Here is a 23,595-nt window from a genome sequence, read left to right as displayed (position 1 = left end):
GAGAGCCTACAGTGAGTATCATGGGGCTCAGCAGACTATACTTGTCTAAGTACTAATGTTGATTAAAAGACATCATAAAACACCACCACACGGTTTTCAGGTTTTCCAAACCATGTTTTTGAGTTTAGTTCTGCACACAAAACCCATGTTCTTATGGCGGATGTGTCTTTCCCCTACATTAACCAGCTTTCTCCTGTTGGGACAGTACGAACTAAAAACATTCCTACTGTTGCAAAGAGGAGTTCTCATCATTGGAAAAGATTCTTAACAACTTAAATACACCTGAGAAAAGTTTCTGAGAAGTTGCTGCAGCCCTTTTTTAGCACAAGATCTGCATTTGCACAGGCAGTGATGAGATCTAGGCTTGCAGCAGAATCGTGGTAGTGGATCAAGACTTGAAGCCCTTAGAAACCAGTAAGAAAAATATTTTTAAGAGCTAAATTTCAGTGTGTTATATTACTATTATCTAGAAATATAAAACATCCAGTACATATAAAGTACCCAGTTCTGTCAAACTCAATTTGAATTGACTTTAAATCAAACAGAAAGCATTTTTTGAAGCTATCTTGGTTTTCTCCATGTGTAAGAAAGATGAGGGCAGTAAGGGTGTGAAATAACATGGAGACAGATGTATGCCAATATATTCAAGTACAAATGTAATCTTGCTGCAATTGAGAAAGAGAAGCATGTCTTGATTAAAAATTCCTATTACTTTCCTCTCCATCTTAGGCAGGTCAACTTTTTAATCATCATTTATATTATTCATTATGAACAGTCTAATGAGGCCAGAATTTGGTCCTTTAAGATTAATTTTTGCAGATAGGAAAACTGCGTTGTCAGTGTCATTTGATTTATTCAAAAATATGACTGAATGGGCTGTAATTTATAAGGGGAACGATGACAGTCATAAAAAGAAAATATTTAATTTCAGCTTCTGCTTTTCCTGGCATGAAATAAGAAACATCTGCAGTAGTCATTAGCTCGTAGCTGAACAATACATTAGCTTAAGTCAGCAACAAAAGTGAACAGTGGATTAACTTTGTTCTCACTGGTGGTGACTTTGGGATCAGTTTTACGTGTGCTAAACCAACAGATCCTGACCAAGGTAGCATAAACAAAGTAAATAACTATATCAATCTGAATGCAAGGTGGATGTTTCTGAAACATCAGTGCATTCATCACTTGCCCTCTCAGGGTGGAAGAAGGGACCTGAGCAGTTTCAAAGAATCAGTAGCTCAAAATGGAATAGATTAATTATATTTCACGTATTGCAACTGAATAAATGAATGCTTAAAGACCATGACATAAAAAGTTTACTAAATAAGGAATGTAAATATTAAACTAGCAGGCTATGAATCTTGATACTGATAGAAACTGGGATGTGTTAAGCATTTCTTTCATGCATCTTACAGTTAAATACAGAAAGAATTAAATTACACAGTTTTTTTCTGGCCTTGCTGAAATCAAACTGGTGGCAATACTCTAGGAGGAATACCCGAGACTTTTTTAGGAAAAAAAAACATATTAAAACTACAGTAATTGAATTAGATGCCTTTTTTTAAAAATAATTTCATTTGCCACTGAATTTAATTTCACATCCTGTAACAAGCAGTGTTGAATCTCTGTTTCTCATGAACTGTGCTCATTCAAAAATGTTCCATAGTAGCTGTGCTGTTCTGCTTCGACTTGGCAGCCCTAAAAACTACATTTTCTATGCTGAAATCACTTGGCTTGGTGTGACAGTTCTGCTTGAAGGCTGAGAACTCTACAGGTTGAGTAGGAGAGGAGACATGACTTGTGGGTGACACTATAAATCTAGTTTATTTGCATTTTTACAGCCTTCACAGCCATATTTGGATAGGAAGGAGAGAATTTCGCATCATAAACATAGAAAATTTTTTTTTTTCATGTCGTTAGCCAGTGTGTGGTACCTGAATCACAGTGGCAACACCCTGTCTGGTGAGATGTGGAGCAGCAAAGGGGATGTGATTAATAGAAAACCAGAGTGCAGTACAGTGAAACATAGCAGTGATGGCCTACCTGGTGAGAACAAAGTGGTGAAGGGAGCCTGATTAAAAGGAATCAAAACAGCCTAGCAAAGCAGCTAAGCAGCATCACAAGAGAGGGAGAGGGGAGTGACTGTGTGGTTCAAGAGAAGCTTCAGGGAAATTGAGGTTTTTTTGCAATTTAATGGGATCTGTAGGAATAGATCATCTGCAGGACCACACATTTCCACTCTTTGGGAGCAGAAAAAGTATCCTCTCAGACTGGAGAAGGGTTACCAAACCCTTTGGCAGAGCAGCTGAGGACACAGGTGCTGTGTATTCTCGCTTCACGGAGACTAGAACAAGTTAAAAAGGTAAAAAGCAGTCTACGTGCATGTCAACATTTTTACCAGGTGTTCAGGGCCCATTATTCACAAGCTTGTAACTTGATTTGCTTGTAGCTCAGATTTGCAACTGTCTATGAGGATTCATCAGCATCAGGAGCAGAACAGGCCATCATTAGGACATGCAGGAGGACCTCTGTCAATCACAGTGTGCCATCATACCCAAACATCGCTGCCTGGAGTTCAAAGAGCCATCCCCAAGCTTTGCTGTCCCCAGGAAGCTTACAAATAGGATAAATCCAGGAAGAAGAGGGGCTTTAGAGAAGGGATTTTGATAAGGTGAGGGAAGCCTGGCTGATCTAGCTGTCAGTCTCTGCTCTAAAAGTAGCTGGAAAATGGCATTGTTTAGATGACGTGTGTTTCAAGGATTTTTTTCGCCTGCCCCTTTACCTGACTGCCACTGTGGTACAATCTGCAGTTACAACTTCATCTAGAAATGCAGCTTCATCTTTTGAGGTGGACGTCAGCAATTAAACAAATAAACTAATAAAAACCAGCTTTTCAGCCTTGGATTTATTTTCTGTGTGTAAATACTGCTCAGGTGCTTCTCCATTTATGTTTTCATCAACCAGTAACAGAACTCTCTAACCCTTAATTCTGATTATTTTTACTGTTGTTCTGGTAACATTCTGTTTTCTCTTTCTTTGATATTTTCAAGCCTTTGCTGAAATGCAGGCACAAGAACCAGAAAACTTAACCCAAATCTGTTTTAAAATCATTACAGGAGGTACCAAACTAATTTTATATGCTCTTTTTTTTTTTTTTAAAGATATTTTATAGCTCAATGTTGAGGAATCTCATTCACTGTAATATTTATTCTTATTAATAAGAAAAAGAGTGGGTGAGATGATGGAAAATGGATGGTGTATCAGCAACAGGATTTGTATCAAAAATAGTGTGGCCAGAAAGACAAGGGAAGTGACAAGGTGGGGTTAGGTCAAAGATTGGTCTCTATCATCTTAGAAGTCTTTTCCAACCTAAATAATTCTGTGATTCTGTAATTATTTGATCAGTGGGTAAATAGGAAATATTTACAATATAAAAGACTATATATATTTACCATATAAATTGCTGATGGAAAAGCCATTAAGCAGGAAAAGATGTTAATCTGTCCTGCAAACACTCAGCAGAATCACTCTTGTGTAGACAACTGGATATTGCAGATATGATTCTAACCCAAATTTTAGCGAGGGCTGTTACTCAATATAAAACTGGATGAGAAATTATAATTTTTCAGTACTGTTGAGCATTTTCAAGATTTCGATCGGAAGGATTTTTTTGAACAGTGATTCAGTTTGTTTTAAGAAAATACAGCGTCCGCCATGGCACTGTGCAGTGCAGAGCAAGAATAGTGATCACAAGTATCCTGTAAAGGTTTCAAGATATCTAAAAAAGGCCAGAGGACTTTAGAAGCTGAAGAAAAAGAAATATAGACAGAAAAAATTTTGTTTTCCTTAAGTTTACTGGCTCAGTTTTCACAGATAACATGGATATACCATCAACATCTTTCCTCCTTAATGTTCTTTGGAAACAAAAGCATCTGATAGTTCTTAGTTTTTACCAAGTTACTCAATTTGCTTTCACTGTTTAAGTTGCTTGGTAAAATCAGGTATGACTGAAGAGGAAAAGGAAATTTCGTTAAATTAAGCTGTCCTTTCCCTGAGGGAGAACAGAAGCTTCTGGAAGTATTAAAAAAAAACCAAAAAACAAAACAAAAACAAAAAAACAAACTAACAAAACCCCAAAAACAAACCAGAAAAACCAACAGAAACCCAAACAAATAAACCCCCAAATCAATCAAAAACCACAGAACAAAACCAAAGCAATCCCAAACCAAACAAAACATCCCACAACGAACCAACCAAAAAAACCCTCAAAAAACCCAAAAAAACCCAAACAAAACAAAAAACCTCCAACAAAAAAAAGCACCACCACCAAAAAGCACAACAACAAAACAAAACCAAACAAAGAAAACCTCAAAACCACAAAAAATAACATCAAAAAAACAAAAAAAAAAACCAAAAAAACAAACCAAAAAGGGGGGGAAAACCCCTCTTCTTTTGAAACCTGATTGATCACCTTTTTACAGAGCAGCCAGCAGCTACTGTCCTCCCCCAGACTTGTGGGATGAAGACTGAAAATGTTTTGGAAAACATCTAGAAAGAACCTCACGAAGCCTTTCACTCACTGAGGTTTGCATTTGTGATGGCGAAATGGTAGCAAAATTTACATGCTCACTTTCTACGGGGAAAGACTGACCTAATTGCAGAGGAATTAATTATCCCAGAGTTGTAAGATGGAATTTGTCCTGGCTAGACTAAACTCTGGTGATTGCAGTGGATATCTACATTATAAAGTGGTGTGAGGGGCCATTGGAATAATTCTCAAGCTGCAAGGTAGTACAGGAAAAGGAGCACAGCCAGTGGAAGGTAATATAAATGTGAATTTCATTGATTTATTCCAGGTCAGCAGAAGACAATATATTTAGTCAGTCCCTTTTACACTTATAAAGTGGATCTCACCTCAAGATCTTACAGAGAATCAGGAAGAAGATACATAAGTGAAGAAAACTCAGCCACATTTTGCCCGTTCAGTTTTAGCAGACACTTTGCTTTGTCAGCTTACACAGAGTAGGGCACGTATGTTTATATATATATTTGTGTGTGTATTTTTAAAATCTATAGCGTGTCATTGTGTCCTTTTCATGCAGAGTCATGGATAAAATTCACTAGGTTAAAACATAGAATATTTATGAAGTGGAACGATTTGCTCACCAGATGAATATTTCATGACTGCTATTTTTTGTGTCTGATTCCTTCAATGTACCTTGTACTTAGTCACAACAATCTTTGATGTAGAAAGAGCTTGCAGAATGCTGTATACAGTAATTAACATAGACTTTAAAATAGGTGATTTAAGGTAAATTTTAATAATCCAATGAATTTCATTAAGGGGATTACTTTCTGTTTGGTGAAGTCATCATAAAATTCCTGGCGCAAAAGGTTTTGGAGGGGGAAAAATTAGTGTTTGGGATTAATTTTTGTCTTTTGCATTTTGTCTTTGTCTTTAATTTAAGTCCTTGTTAGACTTCAACAACTCCATTGACTTAGTTAAGTCAGTATTTTGTGTTAACATTAATAATGCTGTATAAAGTTGAGCAATTGACAATGCAATAAAACTGCATCTGTTAGCATTTGGATCACCCATCTCTGAACCTGAACTTTTCCTTGCATGAATATTAACTGGAAAATGCCACAGGGGCCATGCAAATTATTCATGAGAGAGTGTTAAATTCAGAAGGAATTTTTAACTTTAAAAACAAACACAGATCTTTGACCTAAAAACTAACAGAAAGAAGTGTAACTTAAAAAAATTAGGAAAATATTTATGAAAATGTATTACTTTCATTTTAATTTTTTGAGACAGTGTTTACTGATGTCTAATTTTGAATTTTTTAAAAGACTATTCCATGGGTTATAAAATGAGTGAGTTGGGATTTTTTCCTCTTGAAAGGATTGAAGATGAGGTGGTTCACTACAAGCGTGACAATTTTTTTGGTTGACCCAAATAAAAAGTTTTCCACTTCTACTTAATATATACTTCTTGTTAGGATATAGGTGTGGGGAAAAAAAACTAAAAAAATGGGGAAACAAACAAAAAAATATTATTTTTCAGGTTTTGTCCTGAACAAAGAAATTGATGGACAAGGTAAGCTAGTAATTTATTTTTTGTAAGTGTACTTAACTGTAATGAAAATCAATCCAGTTCCAGCCAAGGCTTTCTTGACCATGTCAGTACCTGCTGGTCATTTTCCCAGATCTCCAGGATCACACAGTTGAATGTATTTACCCTGAGTGCTGGAGATAAAGACTGTGGAGGGAGAAAGGAAATTAGTCCTTTTAATTTTTCATATTTCAATAACCACAGAATCCCACAATGGTTTGGGCTGGAAGGGACCTTAAAGTCCAACCAATTTCACCCCCTGCCATGGGCAGGGACACCTCCCACTGTCCCAGGCTGCTCCCAGCCCCAATGTCCAGCCTGGCCTTGGACACTCCAGGGATCCAGGGGCAGCCCCAGCTGCTCTGGGCACCCTGTGCCAGGGCCTGCCCACCCTGCAAGGGAACAATTCCTGCCCAATCTCCCATCCAGCCCTGCCCTCTGGCACTGGGAAGCCATTCCCCCTTGTCCTGGCATTCCAATCTAGCTTCTTCTGTGCAAGCCCTGTTTCTTGACTCCTCTTTTTGACAAACACAAGGCATCGCTGAACCCAGAAGGAAGGACAAAAGTATTGATTTCCATTATTCTGACCTGAAACGACCCAAGTGAAAAGCATTTCCTGCATCTCCAGTGCCAAGGAGAGCAGATTATAATAGTAATCCTTGTTTTTGTGATGGGCTGCGGCAGCGCGCAGTGACACGGGAATGTGTGGAAGTGTTCTAGACTCCATCCAACTTGAGCTTGAAGGGGGCAATGCAAGGAGAGGTTTTGCCATCTGTTTGCAGAACAGAAGAGTGGAAAATCCAAAATGAAGGGGAGAATTTTAGAACAGCACTCCAGAACCTGGCAGCTCTTTTTTCTCAGAGTGGGAGGTGCTGGTTGGGAATGATTTTGAATTGCAGGCACAGGAAAGGGTGTTAAGCACCCCTTGGAAACCCAGAACTCTGCACTGAATACGCATAAATCTGCTCTGAGAAACGTATGGGAAAGTATGAGACATGGAGAAATCCATACAGTCAGGATGAAATAAAAACATCTTTAAAAAAAAAGAGAAAAAATCAATAGGCCTGACTCCCACACTAATGAAAAGTGAAGGGCATAGAGAGCAGCAGAGTGCTCACTGATGGCTGCTGTGAAAATGTTTCTTTCAGGGCTGAATTCAGAGAGGCTGATAAACTGTTGGCTTCCAGTCAACAGCTTTATTCACCGAGATAAAAGAAAAATTAGTGTACATGTTCTTCCCTTGTTCATGAGAAAAGGCCTCAATTTTTAGTTATTTTCGGAAAAATTAAGAATGATATAGATGAAAAATAAGAGGAAAAATGCAGCATTTCTGAGAAGAATAAAGAAACTTCACACCAGGTGTATTTTTTCTATCTCCTATCACAGTCCTTTTGCCTAGTCTGCACTTTGCAAAGCCACCTTAGCGTGAGCAACAGAGAAAAATCATCTGCTTTTACACTTGAGCATGTTTCTTGTTTGGCCTTGTGGTTTGTGGAAGTACAGGTGTCAGCAAGGAAGTTTGTGTGCTCAGTAAAACCAGTACAGGACACAGAAATTTGTTCAAATTGGCCAAGGTTTGCAGTATTTTAGGGCAGAAAAATGTTATTTTTGAAGAGGTCTGGGTTCAATATAGCTTCTGCAGATAACCTTTGACAAATTGGTATATGGCTTATTATCACTGGTTTTGACCCCACATCTGTGACAATAAATTTTTGATATCTAGATAAGGGCAGTGTTTTATTGAAACTGGGCATTGCTGACACTGTTTTGCCACATTCCATATCACAGGTATTTTTAAATTATATTTTCCAGTGCTATGAAATAATGGATTCAGAAAGGTATATTTAGTTTTATTCTGGTTGTACTGAAGTTAAATATAAACCCAGTATTAGCTGCAAAGTTCATAGGATCTTCTTTTGTTTCTGCCCACTCAGAAAATTTAGAAGTGAATACTTGTCTATTATTCCTTAAGCAGGAGGTTCCAGTCTCCAAATTTTACATGAGCAATGAACATATCCTTTAAATAATTTGAAAATACCTGCTTTGCCTTTCTTGCACCAGGACTTGATCCTTCTCTCACACCTGTGCTCATGCCATGTAGCTTTACTGTGGGGCACTCTCCTTATTCCTGAATTTACCGAAAAATGATTAAAAAATCACACATTGAACCAAAGAGACATGTCTCCCTGCATGGGACCCCTCCAACATCACATCTTTCATTTTATCTGCCATCTGCTCCTTTGAATTCTCCTCTTGGCACATTATGCAATTCACAGTTCAGGTTTCCTGTGATGGAGGTCGTGTCGTGTGGAAATTACCTTGGTAAAGCAGCATGCTGGCCCCCAGTCATGCTGAACAGAGTACTCTAGACTTATATGGGAATAAATAAAAGAAAAAAAAAAACCTAGTTAATTCTTTTGTAGGACCTATAATGAAGCCAGTCATTGGCACCAAGGACTATATGCCCCTGGTCCTGTGCAGTTTTATTAATGATGTATTTCCTATGAAACTGTGACTGTTGAATACTTTCTTCTGCTTTCGATCTAAAGAATTTAACATGGTGGCTGAATGTTTTAAGAGGTGTTGCCCAATCTTAATGATTTTATGATAAAGTTGCTGTCTGCCTGCTGGTTTACACAGCTTCGTTCCCCAAAAAGGATGGCAGCACAATCTTTGCAACTGCCACATTAGACAGCTTGCCAAAACTTGCAAAGTGTTTGGGAAAGCACTGAAAATTGGAGGATTCATATTTATCCTGAAACTTTACAGTTTGAAAGTCTCTGTGGTTTCCTGTGTATTTATTGAACTTCCCAGTATGTGTTTCCATGAGGCAATGTGCTCAGTCTGGGTGTAATTCACTGGCAGCAAGCCAGGTTGAAGTTATTTTAGGGTTAAAAATGGCAAATAGTGACACAGAAGTTCATGCATTAAGGTTAGAGTCTGATATTACAGGACTGAATAGAGCTGGTGTTTATTTGTCTTAACTGCTATTTTCTCATCTGTTTTGGGCATTTTTTATTGCCATTTGAATCCTTGTTAATGCTGTTGGATGTTGAACATTGAATATTTTCAAGTGGTGTGGTACAGATCAAATACCACACTGAGAGACTTAATCCAGCCTCCTGTACCAGTCCAGAGCCAGCAAACACTCTGTGAACATCTGAGTGGGCTTTTATTGTATTTTTTTTCCCCCAGGTGGGAGAATAACCATAAAATAAAAAATATTGTCACCATTATTACTTTGCAGTTTGGTATGTGATGTTATTTTAAAATTCTGCATTCACATAAGAGCTGGTAGTAAAATTTCCCTTAAAACACACAAAACAACCAAGTGAAACAGCTTCAGGCAAGTGACTGAAATATGAAAAGATGAAATTGTTTGGCTTGAAAGGCAAAGCTTTCTCTGTGTGACTATGGGGATTTCCCAGGTAGGTTTTTGCATCCACAAGTGTAACAGATGCTAGCAGGTACCTGTGTCTGTAACTGCATTTTACAGCCTTTTTTTAGCTGTAAAATTTTATTTTAAGCTTATTCATTTGCTTGCTGGAAAGTGCTCTTTGACATTTAAAGAAGCAAAGTCTACTGCACACTGACTTGCAGCCTTACCCACTTTTAGCCATTTGAGTACACTTTTTGTTTGGATACCAAAGTGCCAGGGTACCTTCTCATCACATTTTCTGCTCTTTTGGAACATTCACATCTTCTCAAAACTGCATATGGTATCGTGTGTGCATGTGTGTGTAAAACTGTGTGATATTTCAAGCCATGACAGACTACTCCCAGTTTCAGAATTAAAACTTTCAGTAGTGTTGTGCCTTTGGCAGCGCTGAAATCCTTGGCAAGAACTGGAGCTGACTAAGAGCTCAAGAATTGCTTTAAAACTAAATTTCTTTACACTGTTTTCCATAAGAATGTCACTCTGCCAAATACTAGGGCACTCCTTCCTTATTCTAGAGAGGTGTAAATGTGAAGGAATCCACACAAAAAAACATCATTGTCTAATCTTGTCTTCTACAAAATACAGTATTTCACCTAAATAAAATTTTTATTTGATATTTAAACATATTCTTACCCAGCAGTGATGGTCCTGATGATTGGTAAAAAAGGAAGACTAGTGAGAATGAATTAGATGCCTTTATTGGCATTTCTGTCATTTTAAGACAGTAGTATTCTATTTAATAACATCTGACATTGTGCTCAGACACACACTTTTTATTAGAATTCTTTTTCCTTGAAATAAAACAATGAATAGAAAGTGAATTTTTCATAGGTTTTAGGTGCTTAAATCGATGTTAACCTGTGAAAAGTGATACATCTTCTCTACTAAGTGCCAAGGGCCATTTTTAGGGTTTCTTAATGAACATATTTGTCCTCCATCCAACATCTGTCACCCAAGCAGAGTTTCATCAGTTCATGGAAAGTTATCTCTGACATGCACTGGTGTGTTCCTTCTGGTTTTGTTTTTGTTTGCTTCTTTTCTCTCTGTTGTGCCTTTTTTGTCTATTTGTTTGGGATTTTTGTAGAGTTTTTTTGGTTTGTTTGGGTTTTTTTCTCATGAATGACTGCAAAAACAGCTTGGCCAGCTGAAGCAGGAAGGAGGCAAATGGTGCTCCAAGGGCCTGTGAGTGCTGAAGTCTGCCAGATGGGGAGAGAGGGGAGAGACAGGCTTCTTAAGCACATGTTTTCAGTGAAATATCTGTAGCATTAAGGTCACATTCTTAATGACTAGAGCTGAGATTTTGGAAAGTCAGTCGGTCTTCCTTGCATGCAGGTCCTATGAGAGGCTGAAGTTTGATGATGAGCAGAATATAATTTATTTTTGATGTTGCATTCAGAAAAATGTCATTTGCTCTTGGAGCTTACCATTCCTTTGGATAATGTTGCAGACCTCTTGCACAGATTTTCCATAGGCATAATGCCATATATATCTAAGTTTATTCTTTCATATATGAGACCTACATTTTATTGGAATGTTAAAAAATAATATTTCACATTAATGTAAAATCAACACAAGCTTTAATGTAATGCAAAGCCAGTGTAATGTATCATAAGATATAACACAGTATAGCAGGCTGTTACACTGGATCTGCCTAAACCAAGGTATTTATGCTTCAAAATTCAGATTTTTTTTCCCACACATGTCAAGGTCTCTACCTTGTAAGAGAAATAGTCAGGAGTCTGGCAGAGATATTCAGATACTATCCAAGCATTGTCTTTCTGCATTCTCTCTCTTAAGCTAATGTTGGATGGCATGTATCCTGGTATAGGCTTTCCAAACCTGCCTGTGTATTCTTGGGGTTTTTTATCCCACTGACGTCATGCAAGAAAAACAAGATTAAGTTTACCCCAGTGAACATCAGGTATTTCCAAAGAAGGTAAAATCCAACATTTCTCCTGTCATATGTCCTATTATAATTTGCCAATGATCCATTAAAAGTGGAAGAAATGTGTCATTGAAAATGCTTTAAAGATGTAGAGTAATTTACAGTGTAAAGTCATGCAGTGCTGTTATCAGACCATGACTTGGGAATGCCTGTGACTTTTCTGTGGCTTTTTTTTTTTGTTAAATTACTGGCTCCTCTGTGGGAGTCATACATTTCAGGAGTCAGAAGGAGAATTTCAGGTTGATAGGGACCCACCACCCACCGTAGTGAGTCACCAGCTTGTGCCAGCTCAGTTGAGCAAGGCAACTCCATCTTACTCCCTCTCCACTCCTCTGAAACAAGCAAAGAGTAAATTACAGATAATTACCCTGGGGATGAGTCACTATATAAATAGCTTTTTTAAAATAACTAAATGTTTTAAATCACTGCTGATGGGAAAAAAAACCAAAACGGTGGTGTCGTGTTGGAAATTTTTGGTGTGATAATTGAGTGCATTTCCTTACGAAGTGGGAAGGAGAGTGCTGATATTGCATTTGAGATGGTACAATAAAACAAAAGTAGATGTATTCTTTGAGTACTCAATTTCTTACTGAAGCCTGGTTTTTTTTAAACATGGCTTATTAATCTAAAGGGAGGGAAAAATATCTTGTCACAAAAAGCAAGAGATTAATTTTTTTTCTAAAAGTCTGTATGAATTATGAACAACTTCATAACTGCATTTGCATCTCCATTTTTAATATTCATCTTTAATTTCTGTCTAGGATTAAGAAATACAGCATTGACAAGTAGAATTAGGTCTTTTTGCAAAAGCAGTTCTCACTAACTCTAACTCAGACAAGAAAAGAACATAGTCTATTCCTGGAAGAGCTTAAACCAGCAATCAAATAGCCAAAATTAATTAAATAAACAGAAAAGTAATATTATTGGAATAGCTATCTTGGCATCTGAGCGATTTATTCAGCTGAGATTCAGCTACCCTGTTTTATTTAGATGTGTACCTAAGCACAGAGTGGTCCCTCTGAAACAACCATCTGACTAATAACAGAATCCAGCTTTGAATTGCTAATGCTGCTATTCATCCCCATAATTAAGTCTCAGAATATTATTCAAATAGCAGTCTGAAGGAAATGGTTACTGGAATAAGTATTCCTGGTATAATTGGACAATTTTGTTTAACCAGTTTTAGAGCACAGTCTCCAGTACTTTGAATTATTTTTCATTCAAGCAGCAGTAGAGCTGGGAGCTAATATGGATTTGGGGCATTTGTAAAATTTCAACTTCCAGCTTTCATGTTCTGCTCTGTCTGTATAGTCGTCTCTTCCACTGGTACCTTGAGAAATTGCAACCTACTTTATTGACTTAATTTGTAGTTTGTTTATTTACTTCAGATTCTGTTGTTCTAAGATTTAAATATTTCAAGTATTCTGGTTTGGGGGCTTGTTGTCGTTGTTTTTGTGGTGTTTGGAGGTGGGAGGTTGTTTGTCTTTTTTTTGGTTGGTTGGCTGGTTTGCTTGGGTTTTGGGGGTTTTTTGGTGTGTGTTTACAATCAGCCGTCATGTTGTCAAATTAATGATTTAGCCAATTATTTCAGGTTAACAACAGTGGGGTGGTATTTTCCCTTCTTTCTTTCATTGCCTCGAAATCCTCTATGTCTTGGTTTGAAAGACAGGTGCCTGCTAAGGAAGGCAGGAGCCTCCCTTGGAATGGCAGATGCAACCCCCTTCCCTCCGAGTTGTTATAATTTTGAAATCAAGGGGCTTTTAGGCAAAGATGTGGGAAATAGGAATGACAGTTCTTTACTATTATATATCTGTATGTGTATAACCAGTCAAACAAACAACAACAACTATGGCAGTAGCAGCAAACAATCCCAAACCCAGTGCCAGCCTTCTCGGCTGTCGGGCCCTTTCCCCTCGGGTGCAGTTCCGCTCGCAGCCGGCAGGGGCGCTGGCGGCTCCCGGTGAGCAGGGCAGGTGCGATGGTTCCCCCGCGGCTGCAGGGGGCGCTCCGGAGCGAGCTCGGGGAGCACGCGGCACTGGCGGCCTGGGATCCCGGGAAGGGATGGAACAAAGGCCTCACAAAGCCCTGAGCAGCTGGCCCCGGTGTCCGACCAGACCCTTGGGAATGGCAGGCTGGAATAGCGGGCTGGAGCAGCAGGGAGGAGCACAAATCCCGGGTGGCAGATGAGGTGTATCCAAGCGGGGAACCCCCCGGAGGTCTGGGCAGGCAGGGCGAGCACGGCTACAATGCAGCGAAGGCTCGAAGCAGCAGCGGGGCAGGGCGGCCACAGCCCGGCTCCGAGCGGGGCAGGGAAGGCAGCTTTGGGATCCCAGTGTTGTTTCCAGCAGAAAGAAAAGCGGCTGCAGGAAAAAACAGCTTCCTCTCTCTCTGGATGCAGAGACCCAACTGCCCCCGCACCCAGGTGAAACAAGAGTAGCCAGGCACACCCCACCCCCAATGGGTAGCTCTTTGTTTTCCTTAAATACCCAGCAATTAGCAACAGTATGGGGGGAAATTCCTTTAAGAGAAAAAAAACTAGAACTCTTAAAACCCCAGCACTCTACTATCACAAATGCATTTTATTTCAGTTTAGTTTAAGTAGTAGAAGAACACGATGAAAGCTTGATGTGATACATGTACACTTTATATATGTAAACTGTGTAAAGGATTAATCTAGTTTCAAAATACACATTCAAACACTAAATAAGGAGTTACAGAAGGCATGGCTGAGCTAAGTACCATGTCGAGCACTTTTAAATTATGTCTGACATAACATTATGTTATCCTAGCCGTATAGCCTTCTTCAGGGTTTACCTGAATGTGAAAATGTAGAAATAAAAATCACCTGTTTACCTCCAGTGATTGTGGTTAGACACAAGAAGGTTCGCTGGTGCTTGAGAGACTAACTTGTTATTTCCTCTCGATTAGATTTGACAGTCCCCAAAAGGCCACCATGTTACTCTGCAATTAGGAATAACTGATGTGTTCAGCACTGGTTGTCACATACAGTTGCAAATAGAATGTTGTACTGCATTAACCAAGGTTTTTGGCCACTCCCAAATGCACTTGATGTCTGTTGACAAATTTTTGCTAAAAGGTGGGAGGGTCTCCCTGCTCCTCTCCTAGTTTCTCCCTGCATAAAACATGGGGTGGTAGCAAAGGAAGAAGAAAAGTCAGAGTTTACCCAGCCTAGTGCTGGTCTTTGAGAAAATGTTTGCAATTTTTACCCACACCATGTGCAAGCTCTGAGGCTGTCAGGGTGGATCAATGCTTACCATGGATGAAGGAGCATTGTTTGAACTGGTTCTGCAAGAAAACAAACAGAAGGAGCTTCCATTTCAACTGGTAGCAGGCAGTCGTTAAAAGAGAAAAAGTAAAGTATGGATACACGTGTTTGATACCTCAAGAGGGCCTCTATATCACATTTATGGAGACTTCTCTCACTTCTAGGTTCTTTTGCAGTATCCAAGTGAGAAACACTTTATTCAGTGTTTCAGAATTCAGCTTTTGCTGTCATCCAAAAGTTTTTCAAGACTGTGAAGAGACCGTTTTTGTGATGCATGTGTGTATAAAACACACCAACTAAAAGAAGAGAATGAACTAGGTCACTGATGTACTTTTAAAATGCACTTTTGCTGGGAGTACATCTGTTTCCTTCTTTTGAATGTGAGGGTAATAGATAGCCCAGAGTCATCAGTGCTTTTTGATGGCAACTTAAGGCAATTTAACGGCTATCTGTCAACAAAAGGGAGAGGTAAAGGCAGGATTTTTGTTGCTTTTCCCAGCAAAATAAACATCTGGAATGGAGAGCCCAGTGGGTAGCTGTGTCCCTGAGAGATACACACACACAGACACACACAAACCACCCCAAAACTGCCACTTTGGCTCCCTAACTGCTCAATTTTAGAATCAGCAGTTCCCACCAGGCTGGGAAGAAACTGAAGGGAGCAGAAGGGGTGGAGGATGATGAGAATAAAGTTTTTCATTGTATCTAATTGCTTTTATATTAAGAAAATGTAAACAATACAACCATTAGTATTACATGGCTTTCTTCATTTGTATTTTTTCTCTTTTTCTCTCTCTCTTCCCCTTCCTTCCTCTTCCCTTCCCATTCCCTGTCCCTGCCTCCCTCCCCACTCCTGACACCTTTTTGCTCAGCCTCCATTGAAGAGGAACCAACTTCAGCAGGTATGAATAATTTACATTACATCTGCACTGTGGTAACCATTTCTTGAGAGCTATGTCTTTTAAAAATCATTTTAGTCAGTTTCATTTTGTGTATAACGTGTTAAATGGACACATCACAGCTGGGTTCTATCCTCTTCTGTCTGTTCCCACCTTCTTTTTGTCTTCTTTTCTCCCCAGTTTAGAGTCAGTAGGAAATATACTCCTCCTGTAGCATTTAAAAATATCAGTGGCACATTCCTTCCTTTTTGTTTTGTTTGTGGTTAAGCTGGCACATCAAGCTTCAGATAACAAAATGAGTCAAAAGAAATCAGGACTTAAAAAAAAAAAAAAAAAGGTGTTTTTTTTGTTTTGTTTGTTTTTTTCCTTTATGTTAGATCTTTTCTCTGTCTTTATGCTGGTGAAACTCAGTCATCTGCTTGATGCCCCACAGCTGACATCCTCAAAGACCTGGGCACGATCAGTGAAGGAAGGGAAAGGCAGCAGATGCAGGAGCATCCTGCTCAAAGAAAACATTCTCCAAACGATGGCTTGGGTATCTGCTCAGGAAACTTTTATTTCCATTGACAAGCTGCCAAGCAGTGAGAATGGTTACCATCACAGTCATAAAAATTAGTTTAGGAGCTCCCAGAGAGACACAAATGCGTTGTGTTTATTTTATTGTGAAGATTAACTATTTCTAATTAATTGGCAATCCATTAGCTGGGGAGTATTTAAAGGAAAAAGAAGACAGTGTACCAGAGAAGAATGCCACTGAGCAGCCTAACATGTTTGAAATGGCACTGAGTTGTACAAACTCAGTGAGCTAAAACGTCAAATAAATGGGGAATCACTTTATAGTGGCTTGTTAAAAGAAGGAAAGGTCTCCAGAGGAGCAGAAGAGAAAAGGTGAGGAAAGTGAAAGAAGAGAGGAAGGTGGCAGGGAAGGATTGAACACTGTTTACAACGCTAACCTACAGCTGGGGAGCAATATAAGTAATTAGGATACGGCAGAGAATAAAAAATGAAAGGAAGGAGAACAAAGCCAAGAGTAGAATGTGAGAGAGGGAGAGTAGTTAAGACTAGAACTGAATACAGAAAGAAGCAAAAGGGAGCTTTAAACATGAATGTAGCAACAGAATGAGCAAGGAAGCAGGACTGAGATGAGAAACAACATTGTGAAACAGAGAAAAGAGGGATTTGGAGAAACTCACACACCCCCATGGACTATGCATTGTGATTACTGAACATCAACTTTCAACTCTCCATTTCTTGAGAGATCTGTCAGTCTTGAAATTTTCATGGAAAGTGGTTTTAGCAGAAACCTACTTCAGCTGCTCAATAGAAATGTTAGACACAAAAGGATGGGGGTTTTTGCATAGGAAAGAATAAAACCCTAGCTTTTTTCCCTTTAGGGAAATGGTTTAAATACACACATTTTATTTAGAGCATCTCGTGAAGACATGACCTCCCTCCCTGTAGTTTGAACCCCACTGCTGTTTTTGTGAGAGCTCCTAACAGTGATCTGGCCAAGCTAACCAGATAGATCAGCTGAAAATGGGCAAGTGGAGGAGAAGTGGAATTTATAGCACAGCCACATGGGCTGCACTACAGATATGATTTATACTAAGAGGAAAATCCATTAATAAAGTGCAACCTTTATTAATTTCTATCTTAAAACTTCAGAAGCAATACTAGCTCTTCAGATGCTCCATAATTTATGGGTTCTATTGATTTTGCTGTAAGATATGACCAGACTTTGCCATTTTGAAAGTAACAGATTAGTTCTGCATTCTTACAGGATTGTTTTAATACAACTTATTTCTCAGATTGTATTGGCATTTACAAAACTGTAGGTTCTGCTTAAAGCTGATTCCCCTCCCTCAGACTGGGAATGCAGTCATGCAGTTTGGAAGTTGCTGCTGTGCAGAAAAATAAATAGAAACTACCTTCAAAACCTCATGCACTCACCCAGACTCATTCAGTGGCATGTGCCTGGTAGAGGCAGTTTTATCAAATAACAGATTTTGCTCTTTTCCACAAAAAAAGCAGCAAGTTTCCTCCAGTTAATAAAATTTATCTAAGCATTATTCATACACATAGCATTTTTCCAAAGAGTGCCTTCCCTTATAAAAGATCCTGAGGTAGGATAAACTGGATCTAGTATTTTTATGAAGACTATAAATATGATTTCAATGTTTTATGAAAATTACAAACTTTTAATTGACCTCTAATCAGGACCAAAACTAAAATTTCCTTTCCTGTTTAATCAAAGGGATCAAACAAGGCTATTTCCTGTGTTCTGCCTTTTGGGATAGGGTCTAGCTGCTCTGGCAATGCCATCTGCAGGGAATCTTGTAGAAGCAAAGTTACTAAAATTTTACTTTGAGTGTTGGAATCACTAGATTGAAGATTAATGATCCTGTAATAGTAAGTGCCCTGTAGTTATCTCTCTATAGAAAATGCTATTTCACTGAGTTCCTTCCGTTTCAGAAAGCTTCAGACTAATGAACTCTAATTGTAACCCACTGTCTTTCATCCATGTTACTTTTTACGCAAAGATAAACCAAGGAATTGTTCCAGGTTTTCCTCACAGTTTCAACAAAGTTTTCCTTAGCATTATTTCTGGGTAAGCATTCTTCTGGTTCTCTTTTTTCATTCCAGTTAAATGCCTATGATTTTATGTTGTTGTGGACATCTAAACTCTCTTTTGAGTCACTTTACCACCTTTCTTCCTTTATTTTGATTTAATTAATATAAAATTTAATCAAATAAATAACTTAAGTTGTTTATTTAATTATTTATCAATTAAATAGCTTTTCCAGATACTCATGCACCAAAGCTAGGAAAATCTCAGGACAATTTTCTCATTTCCTTGTGTTTTTATCCCATCCATATGTGTCATGAGTCTTTAAAGTTTTTTGTTGAGCCAGGAGGAGGCTGCTTTGCTGACAACTGCTTTTAAGACCAGTGTAGCAACTCCTGCTGGATGTCCTGCTGTTTGAAGCTTTGCATCCCAAAAATGTTTCCCCGTGGTTTTGTGGATTCCCCCCAACATTGCTTCGAGGAGCCTGGAGTCATTTCTCCCATTATTAAAGATTAATTCTTCCAGGACGTGATGAGACAGAGCTCAGCATGACGTGCAGCAGTTTGTTCACTTGTCTCTACACAATGCTTTTGACTGAAGTAATAAATACATCTCCTTTGAGATCATCACTTAACTGGAGCCATTCCTTGCCTCTGCCATTGATTTTTTTTTTAGGCCTAACTCTTTAGGAAACTGGCATTTTCGTCTTTGCACCCCAGCTATATAACATATGCAAACACATTTAGGATTTCATGCTAATAAAAGCTCCTTTACAGTGTGAGTTTTACTATTTTTTTAATTAAATTTAGGTGTTGCAGAGATTAAAGACTCAATATATGACAGGAGCTCCTTCTTCAAAGACATTGCTAAAAAATAAACCCTTCAAGAACCTCATGGCACTGAATATTTGCGTACAACTACTACAAGCAGTCTATTTTTTCCCCTGGAAAATAATATTATTCTTCTACAATTCCATGTCATATTTATGCTGTTCTCTTTTTATTTAGAATTTCAAATTATATAAAAGTTATTTTGCATGTTTTTCCTAAAGAGGTAAATAATATGGGGGGTGTGGGGGGGTGGGAATCACTTTTGAGAAACAAGGAAAGTTGAAAAGTATCAAATGAAAGAGACTTCTGCTGGAAACATCTACAGAATTAAGTTTCTTTCATTAGAGGAAATTAATGGAATTTTAGAAAATAATTAGAATGGAATAGCAAAAGTTCCAGGATGCAAGTTGTCCTAGACATAATACTTACAGTTATCAAAAAGTAATGAAAAATAAAGATCTAAAACTATTGAGAGTTGCCCATTACCCTTACTCTAGGAGCATGGTGTTAAGCATGTTAAGCAGCACCTGAAATCTAAACTGCTTACAAGTTATGTGTCTGCTTATTTCTGCTAGGAAAACTCCAGGTTTCTCTGGTGGTTGGTTTCTTTCCTGGATTTGGTGTGTTTAAGAAGACTTTTAAAGCAGGACACCAAAGCATATTGCCTTGGTGTTTGTCTTTTTATTCACAGACTTAAAAAAAAATATGGTTTAGAGAAAGAAAATAGATTTAAAAAGATGAAAAATTAAAGGTAGTTATAAATTATTTTGGTCAATAGATATTTCAAAGCTGACTTGCTGGGCATAGCCTTGATGACTCTTAGGAGAGTATTTCTGGTGGAATTATTGACTCCTCAGAAATAAAATTGTTCATGAGACATGTAGAGTTTTAAAAAAACCCAAACAACAGAATGGCACTTGTACTATAAATATGTTGTAAAAGAGTTAGTTTTTTCTCTATCTAAATGTCCTTGCATTTAAAAATTTACTGGATTTTCCCTTTTGATAAATTTTAAATATTAGACATATTATTATTAAAATCCCAGATTTTCTCATGTACCAGTTTAAAATTACTTTGATATAATATGATTTATTTATGGTTTTGATTTTTTATAATGATGTAGACTTGAAGGTAGGAGGGTTCCATTTGGCACCAGCTTAGATGGATTTGTATTAGACAGTTTAAAATAATTTTATATAAGACAGCTTAAAAATAGGTAGATTTAGATGGGAAATCAGGAAGGAATTGTTCCCTGGCAGGGTGGGCAGGCCCTGGCACAGGGTGCCCAGAGCAGCTGGGGCTGCCCCTGGATCCCTGGAGTGTCCAAGGCCAGGCTGGACATTGGGGCTGGAGCAGCCTGGGACAGTGGGAGGTGTCCCTGCCCATGGCAGGGGTGGGATGGGATGAGCTTTATGGTCCCTTCCAACCCAAACCAGTCTATCATTCAAATATTAAATAGATCTTTTCTTGAAGAGACAATTTTTGTAATAAATTTTTCCTTTCCTTACTTCATGTCAGAAAATGCTTTTACCATTTGGCACTGCCCTGCTCATCAAAGAGCCTGAGAGATCCATTTGGTTGAAGTGATGGACACATGCCCTTGGTTCTCAGAGCATGACACTGAAACTTCAAATGGAAAAACATTTGAGATCTTACTGGCATTAATATTTACATGAAAAATATCATTATAAGCTTATATAACAGCTATACCACATGTCTGTCCTTAAAATACTTGACCGATGTGGGTGTGAAACTGGATTTCACAAAGGGTCCTCTTCCACCTGAAAATAATGCCCTAGAGGCTTTTATTGATTGTAAAAAAAAAAAAAAAAAAAAAAGAGAAAAAAAATTGGAACTTCTTTAATGATTACTATGATGATTATTGGACCTGGATGATCTTTTTGGTTCCTTCCAGCGCAAACCATTTTATGATTCTAAGATGATCAGAAAAGAGAAACCAAACCAGGTTTTTTTTCTTTAAAGTAATTGAAATTAAACTTTCAAAAGAAGAGGATGAGATGTTTAATCTGCTCTCTGTGTCACCCTCAAACCATCAAGGATGCATCTGGTCAAGTCTCAAGGACTTCAGTTTCCTGCCCACTACAGAGCAGGATCTGGAGCTGTGGTTTTGTGACAGGTCCCAGGCTGTCTTTCAGGTCACAGTGATTTTGCTGTGGTGTGCAAAGCTATTCTATTTCACACATTTCAAAGAGGAAAATCATCTTTCAGAATTATTCTAAGGGAAGGGATTTGCCATTCCCCCAGGGTCTGTACCACAGATTTACTGTCTTGCTGAACTTGGTTTACACATTTGTAGCCATTCCTTTCCTTTTTCTTCTCGAACTGAATATTTTATTTTTTTCCAGTGCCTGAAGCTAGCTTGCTAATTACTTTTCCGTCTATTCCAAGCAAAATATAGACTAAACCAGAAAATTTTATAAAGGTCATATTGAACCCCATTCTGATGGAAATGAGGCTTATGCAGTAAAAATAGTTCTGGATGCCAGGTGGCACTGAAGGCTATTAGAGTAGCCTGTCTCATTTGAAAGCTGGAAATCTTGCTTAGGTCAGGAATGAAAATCAATTAGTATTTTTAGCCCATTCCTTAGTGACTGTCTGTCCATATATCATAAAAATAACATAGTTTGGCAAAATGGCTCACTTCTTTCCAAGACTGACAAAAAAAGGGAGCTAGGAGGTTGAGATTAGCCTGCAGTGCTGGCAGCTGGCTGAGAAACTCATATACGGGCATTTTCCTATAATCTGCATCATTTCAGAGGGTGATATTTGTGGTGGTTACACAACGTTCATCACAATGTATGTGTGATGAACAAATGTTCCACAATACAAGTGGAAGATCATATGGTATCCCCTAAACTAGACACTGCTTTACATCACAAATTTTTTTTTGTGATTGTTTTTCCTTTTCTTGCCTGAATTTTGAGGCATAAGTTTTCCAAGATGAAGCTTTTCATGCCAGGCATCTGCCTCAGACTGAACTCAGCTCAGATCAATGCCAGGTCGGATGGGGTTCTGAGAAGCCTGGTCTAGTGGAAGGTGTCCCTGACCATGGCAGAGGGTGGAATTGGATGATATTTTAAAGTCCCTTTCCAGCCAAAATTCTATGATTCTATTAAACCAGGTGAATATATAGTCTCTTGGTACCAGGTCTGTATCAACAGGGTACCTTTACTGCTTTTCCATCTGGGAAGCAGTGTTCCCCAAAAAGAGGTTTTACAGGTGTCTTCTCCTTGGTAGGACAGATAAAAAGAGCAGGACTAGCTCTAGCTCTAGCCAGCTAAGAGAAGTGAACAAAAAAGTCAAAGATTGTTGTTTGATATTTATTTCTTCATCCTCTGAAGGTGAAGCAGGAAAGAACAAAATGAACAAAGTACTGTTCTTGTTGCTGCAGGGATCTCAGTGGACCCTGCTGCTCCTTGAGTCCTCTGTACTCCCAAGAAGTAGAGTTGAAACACAGGAGAACTGTGAAAAAAGAGCAGCTTTTTGTGGGGGGACACAATGTCTTGGAAGTGTTCAAAGAACCACTGGATGTGGCATTCAGTGATCTGACAAGTAGGGGATTGGTCACAGGTTGGACTCGATGCTCTTGGAGGTTTTTTCCAACCTCACTGAATCTGGGATTCTGTGAAAAGTCTAAACTTGATAGAGAAGAGTTGAGAAAAATCCTCTCCTGCTAGAAAGGACAGATTTTTTTGTCTGAGAAGTGCTGAAAACCAAGATAAGAAATTCATGGGGAAAGAAGCTGACAGGCAAAAAAGTGGGATTAATGAGTTGATCACGGGCACAGAGGGAGCAGGTCTGAAGACAGGCATGCATAGGGAAAGGCAGCAGTGGGGTTGGCTGATGTTGCAAGGGTTGTTTCCTCCACACAGACTTTTCATTTCTGACTCCCTCTTCCAGAACACCCATGCTCTCCTGCTCTCTCCTTTGTGCTTGTGCTAGCACTGCACAGCTCTATGTGGAGCTACATCAGGTGGCTGTTCCAGCTGAAAGTGCCTCATCCATAATGCAATTTCCTTGATAGAGTCAGTGTTCACTTGGTTCAGCTCCCTGATCTGTCTTGCCATGCAGTGGCATGTGTGCTCCCAGTAGGGAGGGGAAATTGGTGGGAATGTGTGTTGAAAGCTAGAGTGAAGAAGAAGAAATTGTCATCTCTGTTGACACACTGGGATTAAATTTCACTAAAGATTCCCAGTCGTTAGATATATGGAAATAAAAATAAGCAAACACTAATGAAAGCAAACCAAACAGGACGGGCGGTTAGTTGAGGATTTAGAAGCAGGTTAACAAGCCTGATGAAGAGGACTTTAATCAAAAAATAGCACCACAAAGAGGCTTACTGTATGCTTACTTTGGGTTTAAAGAGTCTTGTGACCATCTTTAAAGCACTGGATTGACTGTGAAAACATAAAGACTACTGAGGAAGGAATTTCACTCCTTTACAGTGGAAATTTAAGTAGTTTTTGGTTGCCAAGGCTTTGTATTGTGCACCAATTC

The 23,595-nt window shown here is 38.7% G+C and overlaps 1 protein-coding gene across 1 annotated transcript in view; it reads left to right on the top strand.

Moving 5' to 3' along the window:
• The window catches only part of EDIL3 (EGF like repeats and discoidin domains 3), a gene marked incomplete at both ends in the record, with an annotated part of 230,553 nt that overhangs the window by 79,994 nt on the left and 126,964 nt on the right, over positions 1-23,595 (top strand). The window contains one exon of the mRNA XM_082301980.1: positions 15,655-15,684. Within this exon, the coding sequence (XP_082158106.1) occupies positions 15,655-15,684 (30 nt within the window). The remainder of the gene's footprint in view (positions 1-15,654; positions 15,685-23,595) is intronic.

Source organism: Coloeus monedula, assembly GCF_965178545.1.
Source record: "Coloeus monedula genome assembly, chromosome: Z".
NCBI classification, from domain to species: Eukaryota; Metazoa; Chordata; class Aves; order Passeriformes; family Corvidae; genus Coloeus; species Coloeus monedula.
Note: the sequence above shows the minus strand (reverse complement) of the source record. Positions and strands in the feature narration are given on the sequence as shown.